The sequence below is a fragment of the Macaca mulatta genome, chromosome 10 (genome assembly GCF_049350105.2).
Source record: "Macaca mulatta isolate MMU2019108-1 chromosome 10, T2T-MMU8v2.0, whole genome shotgun sequence".
In the NCBI taxonomy this organism is placed as follows: domain Eukaryota; kingdom Metazoa; phylum Chordata; class Mammalia; order Primates; family Cercopithecidae; genus Macaca; species Macaca mulatta.
In genome coordinates this window covers 6,664,425-6,682,322 of record NC_133415.1, presented here as the reverse complement: position 1 = coordinate 6,682,322, position 17,898 = coordinate 6,664,425, and the positions used below count along the sequence as shown (strand labels likewise).

Here is a 17,898-nt window from a genome sequence, read left to right as displayed (position 1 = left end):
CCCTCTCTCATGCACACATCCCCTCCCATGCCCACACTTCTCCATCACTAAGTTTCGTGCTCAGCACAGACTGGATGTTCAGAGTGAAAGTCTAACCTAAACTAGATTGACTCATGGGCCCTTAGATGGCTGTCACATGACCCCCAGGCCACCAGACCCCCTCCAGGACTGAGCCTTCTCCAGCCCAGGACGTCTTTGAGTCCACATTCTTGAGCTCTGGCCCGGGCCTCCGGGCCTCTTAAGTCTGCCTGTTTCCTTCCCTCCCTCCGTCACCCTTTTCAAAGCCACATGGGCCTCCTGCCCTGCACCCTCTGCACTGGCCGTTTCCCGTTGCTCAGAAGGCAGCACCTGCTCCTCCCCTCTGTATGGCCTTGGGCGCCCTGTCACCCTCTTTCATCTGTCCCTGGCTGCTGGTGTCTGCTGTGCTGGCCACACTGCTTTCATAAGGCGGCCACCGAGCCTCCTTCCTGGTGAAACCCCCGGGCCCAGGAGAGCTGCTGCTGGGGGAAGAGTTGGCAAAATAGCGAGAGCAGCGCCCCTGCCAGAATCCCCGTCCAGGTGAGTGAGAGCTCCCCAGGCCCAGGGGAGAAGCTCAGTCTCAGTGGAGGGAAGTTAGGTTCTCAGAGCCTTGGAATTTGCTCCCTGACAGTGAACTGGTTGAGCTTCATTCCCAAGGCCGAGCCCTGGCCGATCTCTGGGTGCCCCTGGAAACATTTATTGTGCCCTTGTGAGGACAGGGAGCACGGCACCTGGACTGCCACGGACTCCCTCACTGCTGGGGACAGCTCAGGACATGACCCTGGCGGGGAGGCTGTGCCTTCCGCCACTTCCAGATGCCAGCATCTAGCTGCTAAAGCCAAGGAGCTCAGGGAGTAGGCTGCGACCTGGAACCCCCAATTCGAGATGAACAAAGGCACGATCGGATCGTAGAAGCACCCAGAAGACTTTGGGCTGGTTGCTTTGTGAGAGTCCCCCCGATAGATGCATCCTGTCTGGTCTGTTAAAGAATCTTCCGACCACAGCTGAAACTGCAGTGGCGAAGGGGACCTCTCGGGGAGCAGGTGCCAGGAGCACCTTCCACCAGTGCTGCTGCTGCACGGTGAGACCTGCAGGATACATGGGGTGAGCTGGGATCCTGGGGCTGGTTACCCCAGACAGTGAGACTGGCTTTCCCCAGAGGGTGCTCACTCCAGTGAGGAGGTGATGCCAGCCTGCTGCCCACTCTTGGTGTTCACCAGGCACACAGGGAGAGACGGACGCCAGATTCAGGAAAAGTTCGTATCCTGGGGTCGTCTTGAGAGGACGCATTCCCTTGTCAGGTCATTTAGGCACGGAAAGACCCGTGACCTGTGGGTCAGCTCTCCCCACGGGGCTGCTGCTGGGCCAGGAGGGAGCTCAGGATTTGCTGTTCTTATAAAGACAAAAGTGCCTTCGAAGACTGTGAATTGGTGGTTGCCAGGGCTTGGAGGAGTGATGGGGAGAATGACTGTTTAATAGGTCTCGGTTTTCTTTTGGGTTGATAACAATATTTCAGAACCATAGAGAGGTAATTGCACAACTTTGTGAATACACTAAATGCCACTGGATTGTTCATTTTAAAACGGTTAATTTATATTATGTGAGTTTCAACTCCATTGGACAAAAAGCACCCCTGACAACAAATTGGTACCTTGTGCTCTTTTATGTACTTATTCAAGATTCCTTTACTATTAGGTGGAAGTGGTAAGCATGGCTTCCTTGAACAGTTGTATAGGTTGTTCACTGCACAAGGCTAACCAGATGAGAAGCTACTATCAGCTGGTATTCTTTTCACTCAGTGCGGGACAAGCATCTTCCCAGAGGAAAACGCATCTTTTTCTAACTCATGTAAAGGTGCTCTGTGGGCTTCTTGGCCTTGGTAAGAGCCATCAGGCTTAGCCTTCTCTGCAGCCTTTATGAAAAAAACACTCCGTCCGTTATCCTCCCTATCCATTTCAACCGGATGGCTTTTTTGTGGCCAGATGCATGCTCCTATTTTTGAAGTGGATGAAGAAAAGAGTCTGTCTTTGAAACTCAACTGGTAATTTATTTAATGACTTCCTGTGCTGAGCACGTGGGCAGATGCGTTGACACCCAGAGGATTTTAGCACACTGAACAGAAGGCACCCGGAGGAGCCCAGCACTGGGGCCAGAGGAAGAGTTCCTGCTTTTACGAGAAGGCGTCCAGAGTGGGAAGATGAGCTGTGCAGAGACACTGGCCTCAGTTTCCCTTTCTCCAAAAAGTCATTTGCGAAATGCGAAAGTGACTACCCTGAGAAGTGAGGAGGAGTGAGACATTCTCAGTGGCTCGGGGACTCTTCCACCCCTCTGTGTTCAGCTGGAAGTCTCGACCTGGTCTTCTGAGACAGTGACTCAGTAAAGGATGACCTTGGCGAAGTGTGCCCCAGTGGCTTAGCCCACATGGCGTTCAAGACAGGCAATGCGCTGGAAGATGGGTGTTGAAGTTACTTCCACCACGGGTGATCTGAAATCACGCATGGTGTGAGGTCAGATGTGCATGATTTCTCCACATCAAAGCAGACAATGGGATGGGAGCAGGCGTGGATGGCAGCCCAGGCTCTCAGAGACGCTGAGTGTGTGGACGCTGGAGCCACGCTGCTTGGTTCGAAGCCCAGCTCTGCCCCTTACTGCCTCACCTCTGTGAGCCTCAGTTGACTTGTCTATAAAATGGAAATAATAGTACCTGCCTGCTAAGGTCATTGAGAGAACTGAATGTGTAGAAGGCCTGTAGTTCAGGTGGTTTGGGCTTTTGACAGAGGGCACTCTGACGTTGCTTATAAATCAGATGCACAAAGGAGAAGCTGGCATCCTTGGTCTCCAGGCTTCCGGGCAGTGCAAGACCAGCCGAGCATCTGCAGATGGGCACAGGCAGCTGGGGCTTTCTCCTGAGGCAGTTCTGGGGGCATCTGTCTGCAGAGCACCTCGCCCACAGCCTCAGAGAGCGGGACCACCTGGGTGGATTAATTACAAGATGTGCTCCAGGTGAGAACCTGGACAATCTGAGCTGAGGGATCATGGCCTGACTGGCTCAGTGTCAGGCCCTGCAGAGTGCTGATGGAGGGTTAGGAAGGAGGTCCTTCTGCAGCCCTTCCTCCTGCAGATGGCAGGGCAAGCCCTTTCCCACAGGTGACATGAAGACAATGCTTCCTCGGTGCAGCAGGGCAGGATGGAACGTGGTCCATGGGAAGTGGGTAGAGCCTACACCATAGCGGGTGGCAGGTGACAGACGCAGAGCAGTGTCAGGACTCTCATTTTATAATGAAAAGCAAAATGTTAGAAGCTCACCTGGAAAGAGGGAATTGCTTGCCTTAGAAATGCAGCAAGCAGCAGGGCGTCTGAGGTGGAAGGGCCTGTGGTATTGGGGTTAATGGCAAGGGCTGAGCAGTCAAGCATTCCTGGGTTCGAATCCCAGCTCATCCTCCTCACGAGTTTCCTGGGGCTGCCGTAACCATGACTACAAATGTGGTGGCGTAAAACCAGAAGTGTATTCTCTCACCATTCTGGAGGCCGGAAGTTCACAATCAAGGTGTGGGCAGGGCCGTGCTCCCTGCGGAGGGAGAATCCCTTCCTTGCCTGTCCAGCCCATAAAGGCTGTCGGCAGTCCCGGGCCTTCCAGGGCTGGTGGCCACGTCACGCTCTGCTCTGCTTTGCCTCTGTCTTCACGCGACCTTCTCCCCTCTGACTTCTCATCTTCACGTCTGCCTTAGAGGGATGCATGTGATTGCACCGAAGGTCCACCTGGGTAGTCCAGGATGAGCCCCTCCTCTCAAGGTCCTACATTTAATTGCACCTGCAAAGGACCTTTTTCCCAGATAAGGTCATATTCTCAGGTTCCACGGATTTGATAAAGATTTCTTTCCACGGGCCATATTTTCACCTACCACATCCCCTTACTAGTTGTGTGACCTTAGGTAAGTCACTTAACGCCTCAGCCTCAGAGGTCATCTGGGAAATGAGGACCGGGGCCCACGGTGCATGGAGTCTCCGTGTGGCCCAGTGCTGGCACCCACTGGGTGACCACAGCTGCTGTTGCAGGAAACGTTGGATTTCAATAATGAGCAGGTGATCTTTTTTTTTTTTTTTTTTTTTTTGAGACAGAGTCTCGCTCTGTTGCCCAGGCTGGAGTGCAGTGGCCGGATCTTGGCTCACTGCAAGCTCTGCCTCCCGGGTTCACGCCATTCTCCTGCCTCAGCCTCCCGAGTAGCTGGGACTACAGGTGCCCGCCACCTCACCTGGCTAGTTTTTTGTATTTTTTAGTAGAGATGGGGTTTCACCGTGTTAGCCGGGATGGTCTCGATCTCCTGACCTCATGATCCACCCGCCTCGGCCTCCCAAAGTGCTGGGATTACAGGCTTGAGCCACCGCGCCCGGCCAGGTGATTTTCATAACTGAATCTTCTGTGTTATGCCAGGTATTTGAAGTACACGCTGGACCAGTACGTCGAGAACGATTATACCATCGTCTATTTCCACTACGGGCTGAACAGCCGGAACAAGCCATCCCTGGGCTGGCTCCAGAGCGCATACAAGGAGTTTGACAGGAAGTGCGTGCCCGCAAGCCTTCGGGGACCTGGGTGTGGGCTAGGTGTGGCAGGAGGAGGCATTGTGGCCACAAGTGCTCACACAGTATGCAGTGGGGGAGGGGCCTGGAAGGGCGGAGGGTAGGGGGTGAGCAAACGTGGGGCAGTGGGGGTTCACCTCCCCTCTGGGCTAAGACTTTGGAATCCCGGGCAGAGGATTCTTTCTTTTCCTTTATTTTTATTTATTTATTATTTTATTTTTATTTATTTATTTTTTTTGAGACAGAGTCTCGCTCTGTCCCCCAGGCTGGAGTGCAGTGGCGCGATCTCGGCTCACTGCAAGCTCCGCCTCCCGGGTTCCCACCATTCTCCTGCCTCAGCCTCCCGAGTAGCTGGGACTACAGGCGCCCGCCACCGCGCCCAGCTAATTCTTTCTATTTTTAGTAGCGACGGGGTTTCACCGTGGTCTCGATCTCCTGACCTTGTGATCCGCCCGCCTCGGCCTCCCAAAGTGCTGGGATTACAGGCGTGAGCCACCGCGCCCGGCCCTATTTATTTATTTTTTTTAAGAGACGTCTTGGCCAGGCACCATGGCTCATGCCTGTAATCCCAACACTTTGGGAAACCAAGGTGGGTAGGTCACCTGAGGTCAGGAATTCCAGACCAGGCTGGCCAACATGGTGAAACCCCATCTCTACTAAAAATACAAAAATAAATAAAAAGAGACAGTTTCGCCCTGTCACCCAGGCTGGAGTTCAGTGGGCTGTAGCAATCCTCTTGCTTCAGCCACCTGAGTAGCTGGACTACAGGTACGCACCACCACACCCAGCTAGTTTTTGTATTTTTTTTTTTTTTTTTTTTTTTGAGACGGAGTCTCGCTCTGTTGCCCAGGCTGGAGTGCAATGGCCGGATCTCAGCTCACTGCAAGCCCCGCCTCCCGGGTTCACGCCATTCTCCTGCCTCAGCCTCCCGAGTAGCTGGGAGTACAGGCGCCCGCCACCTCGCCCGGCTAATTTTTTTTGTATTTTAGTAGAGACGGGGTTTCACCGTGTTAGCCAGGATGGTCTCTATCTCCTGAACTCGTGATCCGCCCGTCTCGGCCTCCCAAAGTGCTGGGATTACAGGCTTGAGCCACCGCGCCCGGCCTAGTTTTTGTATTTTTTTGTAGAGATGGGGATCTCACTGTGTGGCCCAGGCTGGTCTCGAACTCCAGGCTCAAACGATCCTCCCACCTCAGCCTCCGGAAGTACTGGGATTACAGGTGTGAGCCACCACACCAAGCTGACACCCTTGCTCTTAAAGGGCCAATCAGTCAGTATTTTAGCTTTGCAGGCCAGTCACTCTATTGCAACGACTCTGCCGGACCGTGTTCCAGTAAAACGCTATGGACACTGAAATGTGAATTTCATGTCATTTTCACGTGTCATGAAATCTTCTGTTTCTTTTTCAACCACTTAAAAACACAAAAAGCCGTTTTTAGCTTGCAGGCTGTACTGAAGCAGGAAGCAGGCCGGGTTCGTCCTGCGTGCCCTTTCGCCCATCCCTGGTCCAGTGAATTACGGGCAAAGAAACCAACTGCGTGACTGTTTCTTCACTAACCCCCCTTCCTGCCTGCACAGCCCTTTACGGCCTGCAAGGGGCATTCCGATGCCTACTATTGGTAGGATGGGCAGTTCCATTTTACAGATGGGCACACAGGCCCCAGAGAGCAAGTGACTTACCTGTGGTCACTCAGCTTGGGTGTGGTAGGGCAGGACCCCACCCCAGGCCCCCGCCTCCCTCTCCCACCCCATGCTACTCACCACTCGGCCATGGCCTGGAGTCAGTGGACTTTTCCTGAGGGACGTCCTGCCTAGCAATCAACTTTGCAATATATCTGGCTCGTAGACTGCGGCGGTGGGCATTGATATATGGATATCCTAGATTCCTCTGGGTTTTCCTTCTTCGAAGTCCTTTCAAACCTGTAACAGAAATCTGCTTCACAGATACCTGAGTCAATGGGACAGTGGGAGGCAGCACCTGATTGTCCCAGAAGTCCTTCCTCCAATTGCCTTTTGGGTCCTGCTGCCATTATCAATAGGACCTTTAGAGGGACTTCTTGGTTCCCTGTCCCATGTCTTAGGCAAAGAATTGTTGCTGCATTTTGTAGTCATTTACTGGGCACCTGTATAAGCTGGAGTATGGCCTAGCCCCAGCTCATGTCCTCCTCCAGGAAGCCTTCCTGGGTTGTCCTGGGAGAATCAATAGCCCCTCCCCTGCAGCCTCACTGTCCCTGAGCAGGCACCAATCCTGACACGTAGGGGTTTGTGAATGGGTCTGCCTCCTGCACTAGGCTGTGACCCCTGACCTGTCTCTGCATCCCTTGCAGGTGGGAAAGGGTCTGCATATGGCAGGCTTTTTTTTTTTTTTTTTTTTTTTTTGGAGACAGAGTCTCATTCAGTTGCCCAGGCTGGAGTACAGTGGCGAGATCTCGGCTCACCACAACCTCTGCCTCCCAGGTTCAAGTGATTCTCCTGCCTCAGCCTCCCGGGTAGTTGGGACTACAAGCGTGAGCCACCATGCCCGGCTAATTTTTGTATTTTTAGTAGAGATGGGGTTTCACTATGTTGGCCAGGCTGGTCTTGAATTCCTGACCTCGTGATCCACCTGCCTGGGCCTCCCAAAGTGCTGGGATTACAGGCGTGAGCCAGTGTGTCCGGCTAGCAGGCTTTTAATAAGCATTAGATGGGAGGATGGAGGAGTGAAGTGGTACTGGCAGGAAGTTACCAAGGTTCCAGCCAGCGTAATCAGGAAGGCTGCATGGAGGAGGCAGCCTTTGAGCTGCCCGTGGAGTGGTGGGCAGGGTGTCACGAAGTGGCAATCACTGGATTTTGTTTCTGGTACGAGGTATGGCCAGGTGCAAGAAAGAGCAGGGTGGACTTTGGTGCAGTTGGTGGGGGGCTGGACTGTAGGGTGGGGAGCTTTGGAGGAAGGCAGCAAAGGAGGGAGGGGCACAGAGGATGCTGGACTGTGTTTAAGAGGCAGCAGGGAGCCATGGCAGGCTTGAGGAGAGGTGAGTGATGTGTTTAAAGCAGCCCTTTCAGGAGGCTCAGGCTGACACAGCAGGATGTGCACAGTAGCCCTGTCTTGAGCTAAAGCAGCTGAAGGTTTTGCCCTCTGCACTTCCCCAAGTGACAATCGAAGATGCACCCCAGATTCCTTGAGGTGCCTTCCCCACTTCTCAGTTGCCAGAAATCAGCTCAGAGAAACAAACCCGAAATCAGCCCAGGTGGTTTCCCTTCCCTTTCTTGAGGGGGCTGCCGGTTCGCACATCAGGAATGGGTCATTTCTGCTTGAGAGACAGCAGCAGAATTCCTTAACATCCAGGTAAGATGTGCCGGTGGTCGATGTATGAAATCTTGCTGGCGAGTTGGAATCTGTGTTGGCAGCAGTGACGTGAACAGTGACAAAGCACCAGCCCGGGGAAGGAGGCCGGCCTTGCCGCAGCCTGGGGAGGCTGTCAGGGCTCTCACATTGAAGGGCGTTGATAAGCGGATCCACGCAGGTGGGGAGACTTGAAGCAGTGACTTCCAATCGGCGATCATTTAACCTTGGCCAAAGGGGACTAGGCAGGGAAGAGAGGAACGTGACAGCCGTGGCCTTCAAGTCATCAGATGAAAGAGGTGGACTTGTTCTGTGTGACTCTCCCACTCCCCAGGAGGGTGGATAGGGGTGGGGGTTAGGGTTAACGTTACAGATCTTGGCTCAGTAGAAGCAAAAAGGGAGGGACACTCTAGACATTAAACTACCCAAAAGTGGAGTGTCTCCAGGGGTGGTGAGTTCCCCGTCGCTAGAGGTACCTTTCTTGCCCAACCTGATGGTTTTGGGCTGAAATATTCAAGAAGGAAGTGTTGGGACTGGGAAGAGGGAGAGAGGGAAGCTCACCTGGTGTTCCATTATGTGGGCGGCTGTTGCACTGAACCAGCCTCTGGCCGGCTGACGTTTAGGTTATTGCCGGGTTTTTTTGCCATCATAACCAACATGGCGAGCTCCTTCTGGTCCGGGTCAGCTCCCGGCAGGGGAGGTGTTGGCCGAGAGTCTCTGTGCGGTTTTAATTCTGAGAGCTGTTGCCAGATTGCCCCCGGGTTGTGCTCCAGACCCCCACCCCACCCTGGTGTGAGTGAGTGCCTATAAACAGGGCTCCGACCTGCACGTGTGCCTCTGTGAACTGTAAAGGGCTGCAGGCGTGCCTGGCGGGGGCAGTGGGTGAGGGGTCCTGATTTTTCCCTGAGTTTATTTTATTTTTTTTTTTTTTTCTTTTGAGACGGAGTCTCGCTGTGTCTCCCAGGCTGGAGTGCAGTGGCGTGATCTCGGCTCACTGCAAGCTCCGCCTCCCGGGTTCACGCCATTCTCCCGCCTCAACCTCCCAAGTAGCTGAGACTACAGGCGCCCGCCACCACGCCCGACTAGTTTTTTATATTTTTTTAGTAGAGACGGGGTTTCACCATGTTAGCCAGGATAGTCTCGATCTCCCTGAGTTTATTTCATTCTTTGTTTGATGTCCTTAAATTGATCCCGTTGAGAGAAGTAACATTCTGAGACTCACAGTGGAGGCAGCTTTTTTTGGGCTATTGGGCGTGGGGTGTTTCTCGGAGCCTGGCAGCCTGAAGTCATCTCCCGTTTCCCTCCTCAGATACAAGAAGAACTTGAAGGCCCTCTACGTGGTGCACCCCACCAGCTTCATCAAGGTCCTGTGGAACATCTTCAAGCCGCTCATCAGGTGTGCGGGACTGTGGGAGAGGACCCCGCTGGGGTTGGAAGTCCCTCAGTGTCCGTGGGACGGCCTTCCCTATCCACGTGCCACGGAGGGCCCGTCTCCAGGGTGCCTGTGGATCTGGGGCTCCCCACCCGCTTGGGGGTCTGCGGGGGGTCACAAGGCCGGCCCAGGTCATGGACAGGAGTGGCTGGCCTTTGACACCTGTGGGGTTTGCACTTGGTGTTTAGCCCCCTGCCTTGACCTGTGCCCCCACACTGTGCGACCACCCTTGGGTTCCGTGCATTTCCAGAGGGACTCACAGATCTCGGGAAAGCCGTTATCTTCACTGGTGTAGTCTGTTACAGAGACAGGGCACAGATTTAAGTCAGCAAAGGTAAAAGGCACACAGGGCTGAGTCCAGGAGGTCCAAGTACAAGCTCCCAGCTGTTCTCTCCAGGCGGTTTCATACAGACAGTGCTCCACTCTCCCAGCAAGAACGTGTGGAGGAGGAGGGAGCATGGCTGGCCAGGGAAGCTCACCGAGCCTTGGTGCCCAGTGTTTTTGTTGCAGGTCAGTCATGTAGGTACGGAGTATCCACCTGGCTGACCTCAGTCACTCGGTCTCCAGCCCCTCCTGAGATGAGATGAATACAGCCCAGGGTCCCCACCCTCAATCACATTTTTTGGCACAAACTCTGTGGTGTTGGCCCAAGGCCTCCAGTGTGCAAAGACATGACCAGGCTGACTCCTCCAGGGGCCGAGAGGTTTCCACCCAGGAGCAGGTCGCCCATGGCCAGGCTTCTCTTTGGATTGGGCAGGGCTTGGACACCCCAAGCCTGCTGAGTTAAGCTTTTATTGCATAGCAACCCAAATAAGCGGCCTAAAGAGAGGCAGCCACAGCCCGGAAATGTGGCGACTTCAGTCAGCTTCTTCCATATTTAGGCTTCTTCCTGTTGAAGGATTTCTGCCTCAGTATTGGGAAGCAGGAGCTCAAGGGGCTGGTGAGGCCTGGGGGTCTCTGCCTGGGTCGCTTGGGCGTCCTGTATTTTCTTCTGTTTGGGCTGTATGCATCAGGCACAAACTGTGTGCACGGAGCCACATGACGGGGGTGGGATGGGGAGGAGACTGACAGATGTCGCTCTTGCGCGGTGGCTCTGGCCCTGCCTGGGTGAGTTCTGCAGGCGAGGGAGGGGTCAGAGCAGGAGGGCCCCGGTGTGCACCAGATGCGTCAGGATACTCGGGTGAGGTGATTGCCTCTGTGAGGGGGCGGGAGGACTCCTGGAGGGCCTCCCTGGGAAGAAGCCTTTGGGCACAGGAGGCACATCCCTGGAGGGGTCGTCATTCTTCCCCAGAGGTTCGAATCTCACAGACCTTTGCCATCTCCCCACTCAGCCCCTTCCACCTATTGGAGCCCACCCACGTGGCTCTGAGGCTGCTGCTGATACAGGTCTCTTCCTCACGCCCCACAGACATCGTGCAAGTGGGTGTGACACTCCGTGTACAGGGAGCACTCGGACAGAGCTGGAATGCCAGCTGGGACCTCAGAGTCCACACTCTGTCTCCTTCCCATTTCCCATCCATCCCTGGGAAGCATCTTGGCCCCCCAGGAGCATGGACAGCTCGGGGTCTCAGGCACCTGCCTGTCTCCCCACCAGCCAGCTGCCGCCCCAAGGGCTACACTGCCCCGTCCCACCCTTGTCCCTGTGTCTCTTTGTCTCTTACTGTGACTGGCACTCAGAGGAATATTGGCAAGCACTGGTCCTTGGGGCACATCGAGAGCTACTCTGCAGCCAGACACAGTGGCTCATGCCAGTAATCAAGCACTTTGGGGGGCCAAGGCAAGAGGCTCACTTGAGCCCAGGAGTTTGACCTGGGCAAGAAGGTGAGCCCCACCTCTATAAAAAATTTAAAAATTAGCCAGATGTGGTAGCATGCGCCTGTGGTCCCAGCTACATGGGAGGCTGAAGCAGGAGGATTGCTTGAGCCCAGGATTTCAAGGCTGCAGGAAAAAAAAAAAGAGAGAGAACTGCCCTTTCAGGCAGCTTGGAGCCTTTCTTTTCTTTCTTTCTTTTTTTTTTTTTTTTTTTTTTGAGACAGTCTGGCTCTGTCACCCAGGCTGGGGTGCAGTGGCCAGATCTCAGCTCACTGCAAGCTCCGCCTCCTGGGTTTACGCTATTCTCCTGCCTCAGCCTCCCGAGTAGCTGGAACTGCAGGCGCCCGCCACCTCGCCCGGCTAGTTTTTTTTTATTTTTTATTTTTTAGTAGAGACGGGGTTTCACTGTGTTAGCCAGGATAGTCTCGATCTCCTGACCTCGTGATCCACCTGTCTCGGCCTCCCAAAGTGCTTTTTTTTTTTTGAGACAAAGTCTTGCTCTTGTCCCGCAGACTGGAGTGCAGTGGTGCAATCTTTGCTCACTGCAACCTTCTCCTCCCGGGTTCAAGCGATTCTCCTGCCTCAGCCTCCCAAGTAGCTGGGATTACAGGCACCTGCCACCATGCCCGGCTAATTTTTGTATTTTTAGCAGAGACTGGGTTTCACCATGTTGGCCAGGCTGGTCTCAAACTCCTGACCTCAGGTGATCCACCCGCCGCCTCCCAAAGTGCTGGGATTACAGGCGTGAGCCACCGCGCCCGGCCTTTTCTTATCAGCTACCAAAGCTGTCATTCCAGGGACTGAATCGTGTGGCCCCGAGACCCACTGGGAGAACTGGCGGAGCAGCAGGCTTGAGTCAGCTCCTGCTTAATCTACGGAGAGATTTTTGTGGCCAAAGAGCTCCTTTCGTGTCACTAGAATTTCCTGACAGTTTTTCTCACCTAGTGGCCTGTGCCGCACACATTTCCCTATCGGAAGGTGAGGTTTTGTTTGTGTTTAACCAGGCCCAGCACCCTTGTGCCCTATGTGACATGTGACATATTTAACATGGCAAAAAAGCTAGTCCCGTCATTTACCTTAGAAAAGTCCTTAGAGGGGCTGGGCGCGGTGGCTCACGCCTGTAATCTCAACACTTTGGGAGGCTGAGGCAGGCGGATCACCTGAGGTAAGGAGTTCAAGATGAGCCTGGCCAACATGGCAAAACCCCATCTCTACTAAAAATACAAAAAATTAGCCGGGCATGGTGTTGGGCACCTGTAAGCCCAGCTACTCGGGAAGCTGAGGCAGGAGAATCACTTGAACTCTGGAGGCAGAGGTTGCAGTGAGCCACAATCACGCCATTGCACTCCAGCCTGGGCAACAAGAGCTAAATTCCGTCTCGAAAAAGAAAAAAGATGGCCGGGCGCGGTGGCTCACGCCTGTAATCCCAGCACTTTGGGAGGCCGAGGCGGGCGGATCACAAGGTCAGGAGATCGAGACCACGGTGAAACCCCGTCTCTACTAAAAATACAAAAAAAAATTAGCCGGGCGCGGTTGTGGGCGCCTGTAGTCCCAGCTACTCGGGAGGCTGAGGCAAGAGAATGGCGTGAACCCGGGAGGCGGAGCTTGCAGTGAGCCGAGATCGCGCCACTGCACTCCAGCCTGGGCGACAGAGCGAGACTCCGTCTCAAAAAAAAAAAAAAAAAAAAAAAAAAAAAAAAAAAGAAAAAAGAAAAAAGAAAAATCCTTAGAGGGCAAGGCATGGTGACTCACGCCTGTAATCCCAACACTTTGGGAGGCCAAGGCAGGTGGATCACTTGAGCCCAGGAGTTCAAGACCGGCCTGGATAACATGGTGGAACCTCGCCTCTACAAAACAGACAAAAATCAGCCAGGCGTGGTGGCACGCACCTTAGTCCCAGCTACTCAGGAGGCTGAGGTGGGTGGGAGGATTGCTTGAGTTCAAGAGGCAGAGATTGCAGTGAACTGAGATAGCGCCACTGCACTCCAGCCTGGGTGACAGAGTCCGACTTTGTTGCACTTGGAGCTCTGGAAACCTCTAAGGTTCTTGGAAAAAAAGTTCACCTGCTTGGCCGGGCACCTGTAATCCCAGCACTTTGGGAGGCTGAGATGGGCGGATCACTTGAGGTCGGGAATTCATGGCAAGCCTGACCAACATGGTGAAACCCCATCTCTACTAAAAATCCAAACTTCAGCCGGATGTGGTGGTACATGCCTGTAATCTCACCTACCTGGGAGGCTGAGGCAGGAGAATCACTTGAATCTGGGAGGCAGAGGTTGTGGTGAGCTGAGACTGCACCATTGCACTCCAGCCTGGGCAACAAGAGCGAGACTCTGTCTCAAAAAAAAAAAGTTCACCTTCTCCTCTTGTTTTCCACGTGGCAGCCTGGACGGCATGATGGTGATGGCATCAGACTACCTGGGCTCGACTGCTCTGACCCTTGCCGTCCATTACCCTCAACAAGAGAGGCAACCCCTCTGCCTCAGTTTCCCCATGTGGCTGACAAGGCTACTTAAGTCATTCCATTGTCACAATAATTCACTGACTTAATACATATAGAGTGTTTATTTTATTTTTCTTCCTTCCTTTCTTCCTTTTATCTCTCTTTTTTTCATAGGGTGTTGCTCCATCACCCAGGTTGGAGTGCAGTGGAGCAATCATGGCTCACTGCAGCCTTAACCTCCTGGGCTCAGGTGGTCCTCCTACCTCAGCCTCTCACATAGCCAGGATTACAGGTGCGCACCACTATGCCCAGCTAGTCTAAAACAATTTTTTTGTTGAGACAGGGTCTTGCTATGTTGCCCAGTCTGGACTGGAACTCGGCCTCATTTCTCAGCCTCTCAAAGTGCTGGGATTATAGGAGTAAGCCATGTTGACTGTTTAGAATAGGGCCTGCCAGGCACTAGCAAATACTCAGTGTTAGTTGCTAGTACTGTGTTTTTTGTTTGTTGTCGTCGTTTTGTTTAGTTTCATTGCTTTGAGACAGGGTCTCAGTCTGTTGCCCAGGTTGGAGTGCAGTGGTGCCATCACGGCTCACTGTAGCCTTGAACTGCTGGACTCAGGTGATCGTCCCACCTCAGCCTTCCAAGTAGCTGGGTCTACAGGCATGCCACTATGCCCAGCTAAATTTTGTATTTTTAGTAGAGACAGGGTTTTGCCATGTTACCCAGGCTCATTTTGAATTCCTTAGCTCAAGCAATCCTTCAGTCTTGGCCTCCCAAAGTGCTGGGATTATAGGCATGAGCCACCTCACCTGGCCCTGTTTTAAAATGTTTTTAAGCTGGCTGGGAGCAGTGGCTCACCCCTTAATCCCAGCACTTTGGGAGGCTGAGGTGGGCAGATTACCTGAGGTCAGGAGTTCGAGACCGACCTGGCCAATATGGCGAAACCCCGTCTCTATAAAAAATACAAAAATTAGTGGTGCGTGGTGGCGGGCACCTGTAATCCCAGCTACTCAGGAGGCTGAGCCAGGAGAATTGCTTGAACCCAGGAGACGGAGGTGGCAGTGAGCTGAGATCGCGCCATTGTACTCCAGCTTGGGCTGGAGTACAACAACAAGAGTGAAACTCCTCCTCAAAAAAAGGGAAAAAATCTTTTTACACTACCCTTTTGTATTAATTTGATTCCAATATCTTATGCATCTTATGTGCCAGGCACCGCAAAATAGTACTGTGAAGTCAGCCACATTTTCCCCATTTCAAAGAAGAAGAGGTTGATTCTTAGAGAGGTTATACCCAAGGTCGCACCACGAGGAGGGGCGTGGGCTGGGATCCAACCCGAGCCTGTGTGACTCTGCCCCCCATCCTGCTTTGTGCCTGGACATAAGCAGCTGCCAGGAGAGGACCACAGGAATTGGGCTGGGACTCTGGAGCCCAGACTGGGCTCCGCTGCCCATTGCCTGTGAGGTCTTGGGCAGCCACATAATCTCTGTTCCCCGAGTCTTCATTCGTAAATGAAGGAAGTAGAAGACCTCTGAGGCTCTCAAACGCCCACACACAAAAGAGCCCTGGGTCTGGCCCAGACCTCCCGACTCACACCCCCGCAGGCGGTGCCTGTGGCTGCGGCTCTAACCAGAACCGCAGTGACTGCCGCCCGCCGTGTTGGGAGTCCCTGGCTGAGCTGGCCTGTGGGCCCTTTCCCGAGAGGGAGAGGCAAGTGGTAGGCCTCTGGCTGCGCCTGCCCCCGAGTCCATGTTCGGCAGAGCCTGGCCTGCAGGAGGGGTCAGGGAGGCTGCAGAGAGGAAGATGAGGGGCTGGGCAGGGGAGGCCTCCCTGCAGCTCTGAAGCGGGCACCTCTGTCCCTGAGAATGGTTACTGCAGAGGGGCAAGGCTCCCTTGGCCCTTAGTGGGTTCCTTCCGCCCATCACACAGGACACTGACAGCACTTTACAGCCCCGGGAAGAGCCTCTGGCAGCCTTCCGGCAGAGACCAGACTGTCCCCGAGTCCTGTGGAGTCTAAATGGGCAGGTGGTGAGGACACTCCCGCAGGGGTCCCACCAGCCCCTTCCCCCGGGGGGCTGGGGTGCGAGGACTAAGGCAGGCCCCGCTTTCCTCCCTCCCCTTGTCTTTGGTGTGAGGGGCACACTGCACTTTGGTGACTATTCTAGAGCCCCAGCCGTCAGCCCGGGTTCCCTGGCCTCCTACCTGGCAGTCCCCACCCCACTCCCCCGGCCCCCAGGTCCGATTCTTTCTCGTCCACTAGGGGGAGCCAATACGCACAGCTCGGCCTCCCTGGGGCTCCTTTGGGAACCTGGCGCTGGCACTGGGCTGAGCGTTGGGCTGGCGCTGTCCCTTTGGATCCTCCTACCTGTGATGATCTCCGTATTTTTTATTTTTGCAATGGTAACTTGAATTATTTTGATTTCACAAAATAACATTGAAAATACATGAATACTTATTTTAAGACTTTCAAATTGTCATAAAATAACATAAAATATCTTCGGTTTGGCCGAATACATAACTTTCCTTTTCCAGTAACAGTATAATTCTTTACCCACATTAATAGTTGTATATCCTGGCTGGGCACGGTGGCTCATGCCTGTAATCCCAGCACTTTGGGAGGCCGAACTGGCCAGATTATGAGGTCAGGAGTTCAAGATCAGCCTGGCCAACATGGAGAAACCCTGTGTCTACTAAAAATACAAAAATTAGGAGTGGTGGTGTGCACCTGTAATCCCAGCTACTCGGGAGGCTGAGGCAGGAGAATCACTTGAACCCAGGAGTCAGAGGCTGCAGTGAGCCGAGATCACACCACTGCACTCCAGCTTGCGTGACAGAGCGAGACTCCATCTCGGGGCGGGGGGGGGGAAGTTGTATATCTTAAACATATACAATAAGGAAATAATACTGTCCTACAAAATAAAACTCATATATGTATGACAAAAACCAAACCTAGACTGTCATAAAGAAGGGGAGGATTGCAGGCTTCTGTATAAAGGCATGCTCACATCTATCTGTTAGTGATCCCCACTTCGCAATTCATGCTGAGCCTTGTTACTAATAGCAGTCGTCGCAGCAAGCATGTCCACCGGACATCAGGCAGCGGACTAGACGTGCAAATAGCCTTGCATTGTCTTCCGCCCTCACTTAGGAGAAGGAACCCCCCACTTTCAGATCCAGGCCCTGAGAGGGAGTGAATTGCCCTTGGGGCACAAGGGGAGGGAGGAAACGGAGTTGCTGCACCAGGCCAGGGCATGTCTGGCCTTCTGGCTGCGCTACTCCCTGGGGTCCCAGAGACTGTCCTGGAGACAAAGCTGGAGAACCTCATTTATCCTCGTCCTTAGAAGAGGTGGCCAAATGTGAAGCCACCACTGACCCCAAAACCACCAGCAGCTGAGGCTGCCCTGGGGCAGGCGTCAACCTCAGAGGTTGTCTGTGCCATTGCCTTAGTGTCCCCTGCCTAACCTGCATCCCCCAAGAGCGCTTCTTGGCACTTCCGCGCTATCTCCTATATCTATGCAAATTCAGGGCAGATGTAAATTGGAGGCAGATATTTATTTTTATGCAGATGAGCCACTCCAGAGTGTTTGGTGCATTGGAGATCTCGTGAAAGCAAAATATCTCCCGGCGTGCGCTGCTTGTTCGGGTTTTAAGTCGTGTCAGCGTTTACATTTTCTTAATATGAAAAATGCCTGCGTTGGTCTGCCGCCAGCTCCCCCTCCCTCCCTGCAACCCTTGGCCTCTCTGCTGGCGCCTAATGGTTTCTTTATTCTCTTCTGCTTTCTTAGTCACAAGTTTGGGAAAAAAGTCACCTATTTCAACTACCTGAGCGAGCTCCATGAACACCTTAAATACGACCAGCTGATAATCCCTCCCGAAGTTCTGCGGTGAGTGCCGGTTAGACCCCAGAAGCCACATCAGTACCTCTTCGTGCTTCCAAAGGGCTTGGTTCGATCCATGAATGTTTAAGGCTTTGTTTCCAAATGTGTGCTTGGCTAGCTTTGGCTCAGAAATCTGCGGCGTCAACAAAGATCTGCAGCTGCTGACTCAGAGAAATGAGATTGCAAAGGTTGTGTGCAGGACGGGCTGTTTACCTCGCCCACCGCTGCAGAACTGATTTTAAAAAAAGCCCTAGCCGGGCACTGGCCGTTTGTTGCCTTGGTGTTTACCGTTTTTGCTTTTGAGCAGAAAATTGGGGGAATTTCCCAGGCGTGTGGATAACGCTGTGTACAGAATGAAATGTTCTCAGGGATGTCGCGGGCGCTCTAGAAAACGACCTGTCTGCTGGATGATGA

The 17,898-nt window shown here is 53.5% G+C and overlaps 1 protein-coding gene across 27 annotated transcripts in view; it reads left to right on the top strand.

The window, feature by feature from the left end:
- Positions 1–17,898, top strand: part of ARHGAP8 (Rho GTPase activating protein 8) — a 98,237-nt gene that overhangs the window by 40,428 nt on the left and 39,911 nt on the right. For 24 of the 27 annotated variants that reach the window (XR_013398903.1, XR_013398905.1, XR_013398904.1 and 21 more), the window contains 3 exons: positions 4,451–4,582; positions 9,231–9,317; positions 17,392–17,490. Coding sequence is in view for 23 of the 27 variants with exons in the window: in XM_077949351.1 (XP_077805477.1) it covers positions 4,451–4,582; positions 9,231–9,317; positions 17,392–17,490 (318 nt within the window). In the remaining 4 variants the exon portion in view is untranslated. The remainder of the gene's footprint in view (positions 1–4,450; positions 4,583–9,230; positions 9,318–17,391; positions 17,491–17,898) is intronic. The other 3 variants (XM_077949357.1, XM_077949348.1, XM_077949356.1) reach the window with 2 other exon arrangements.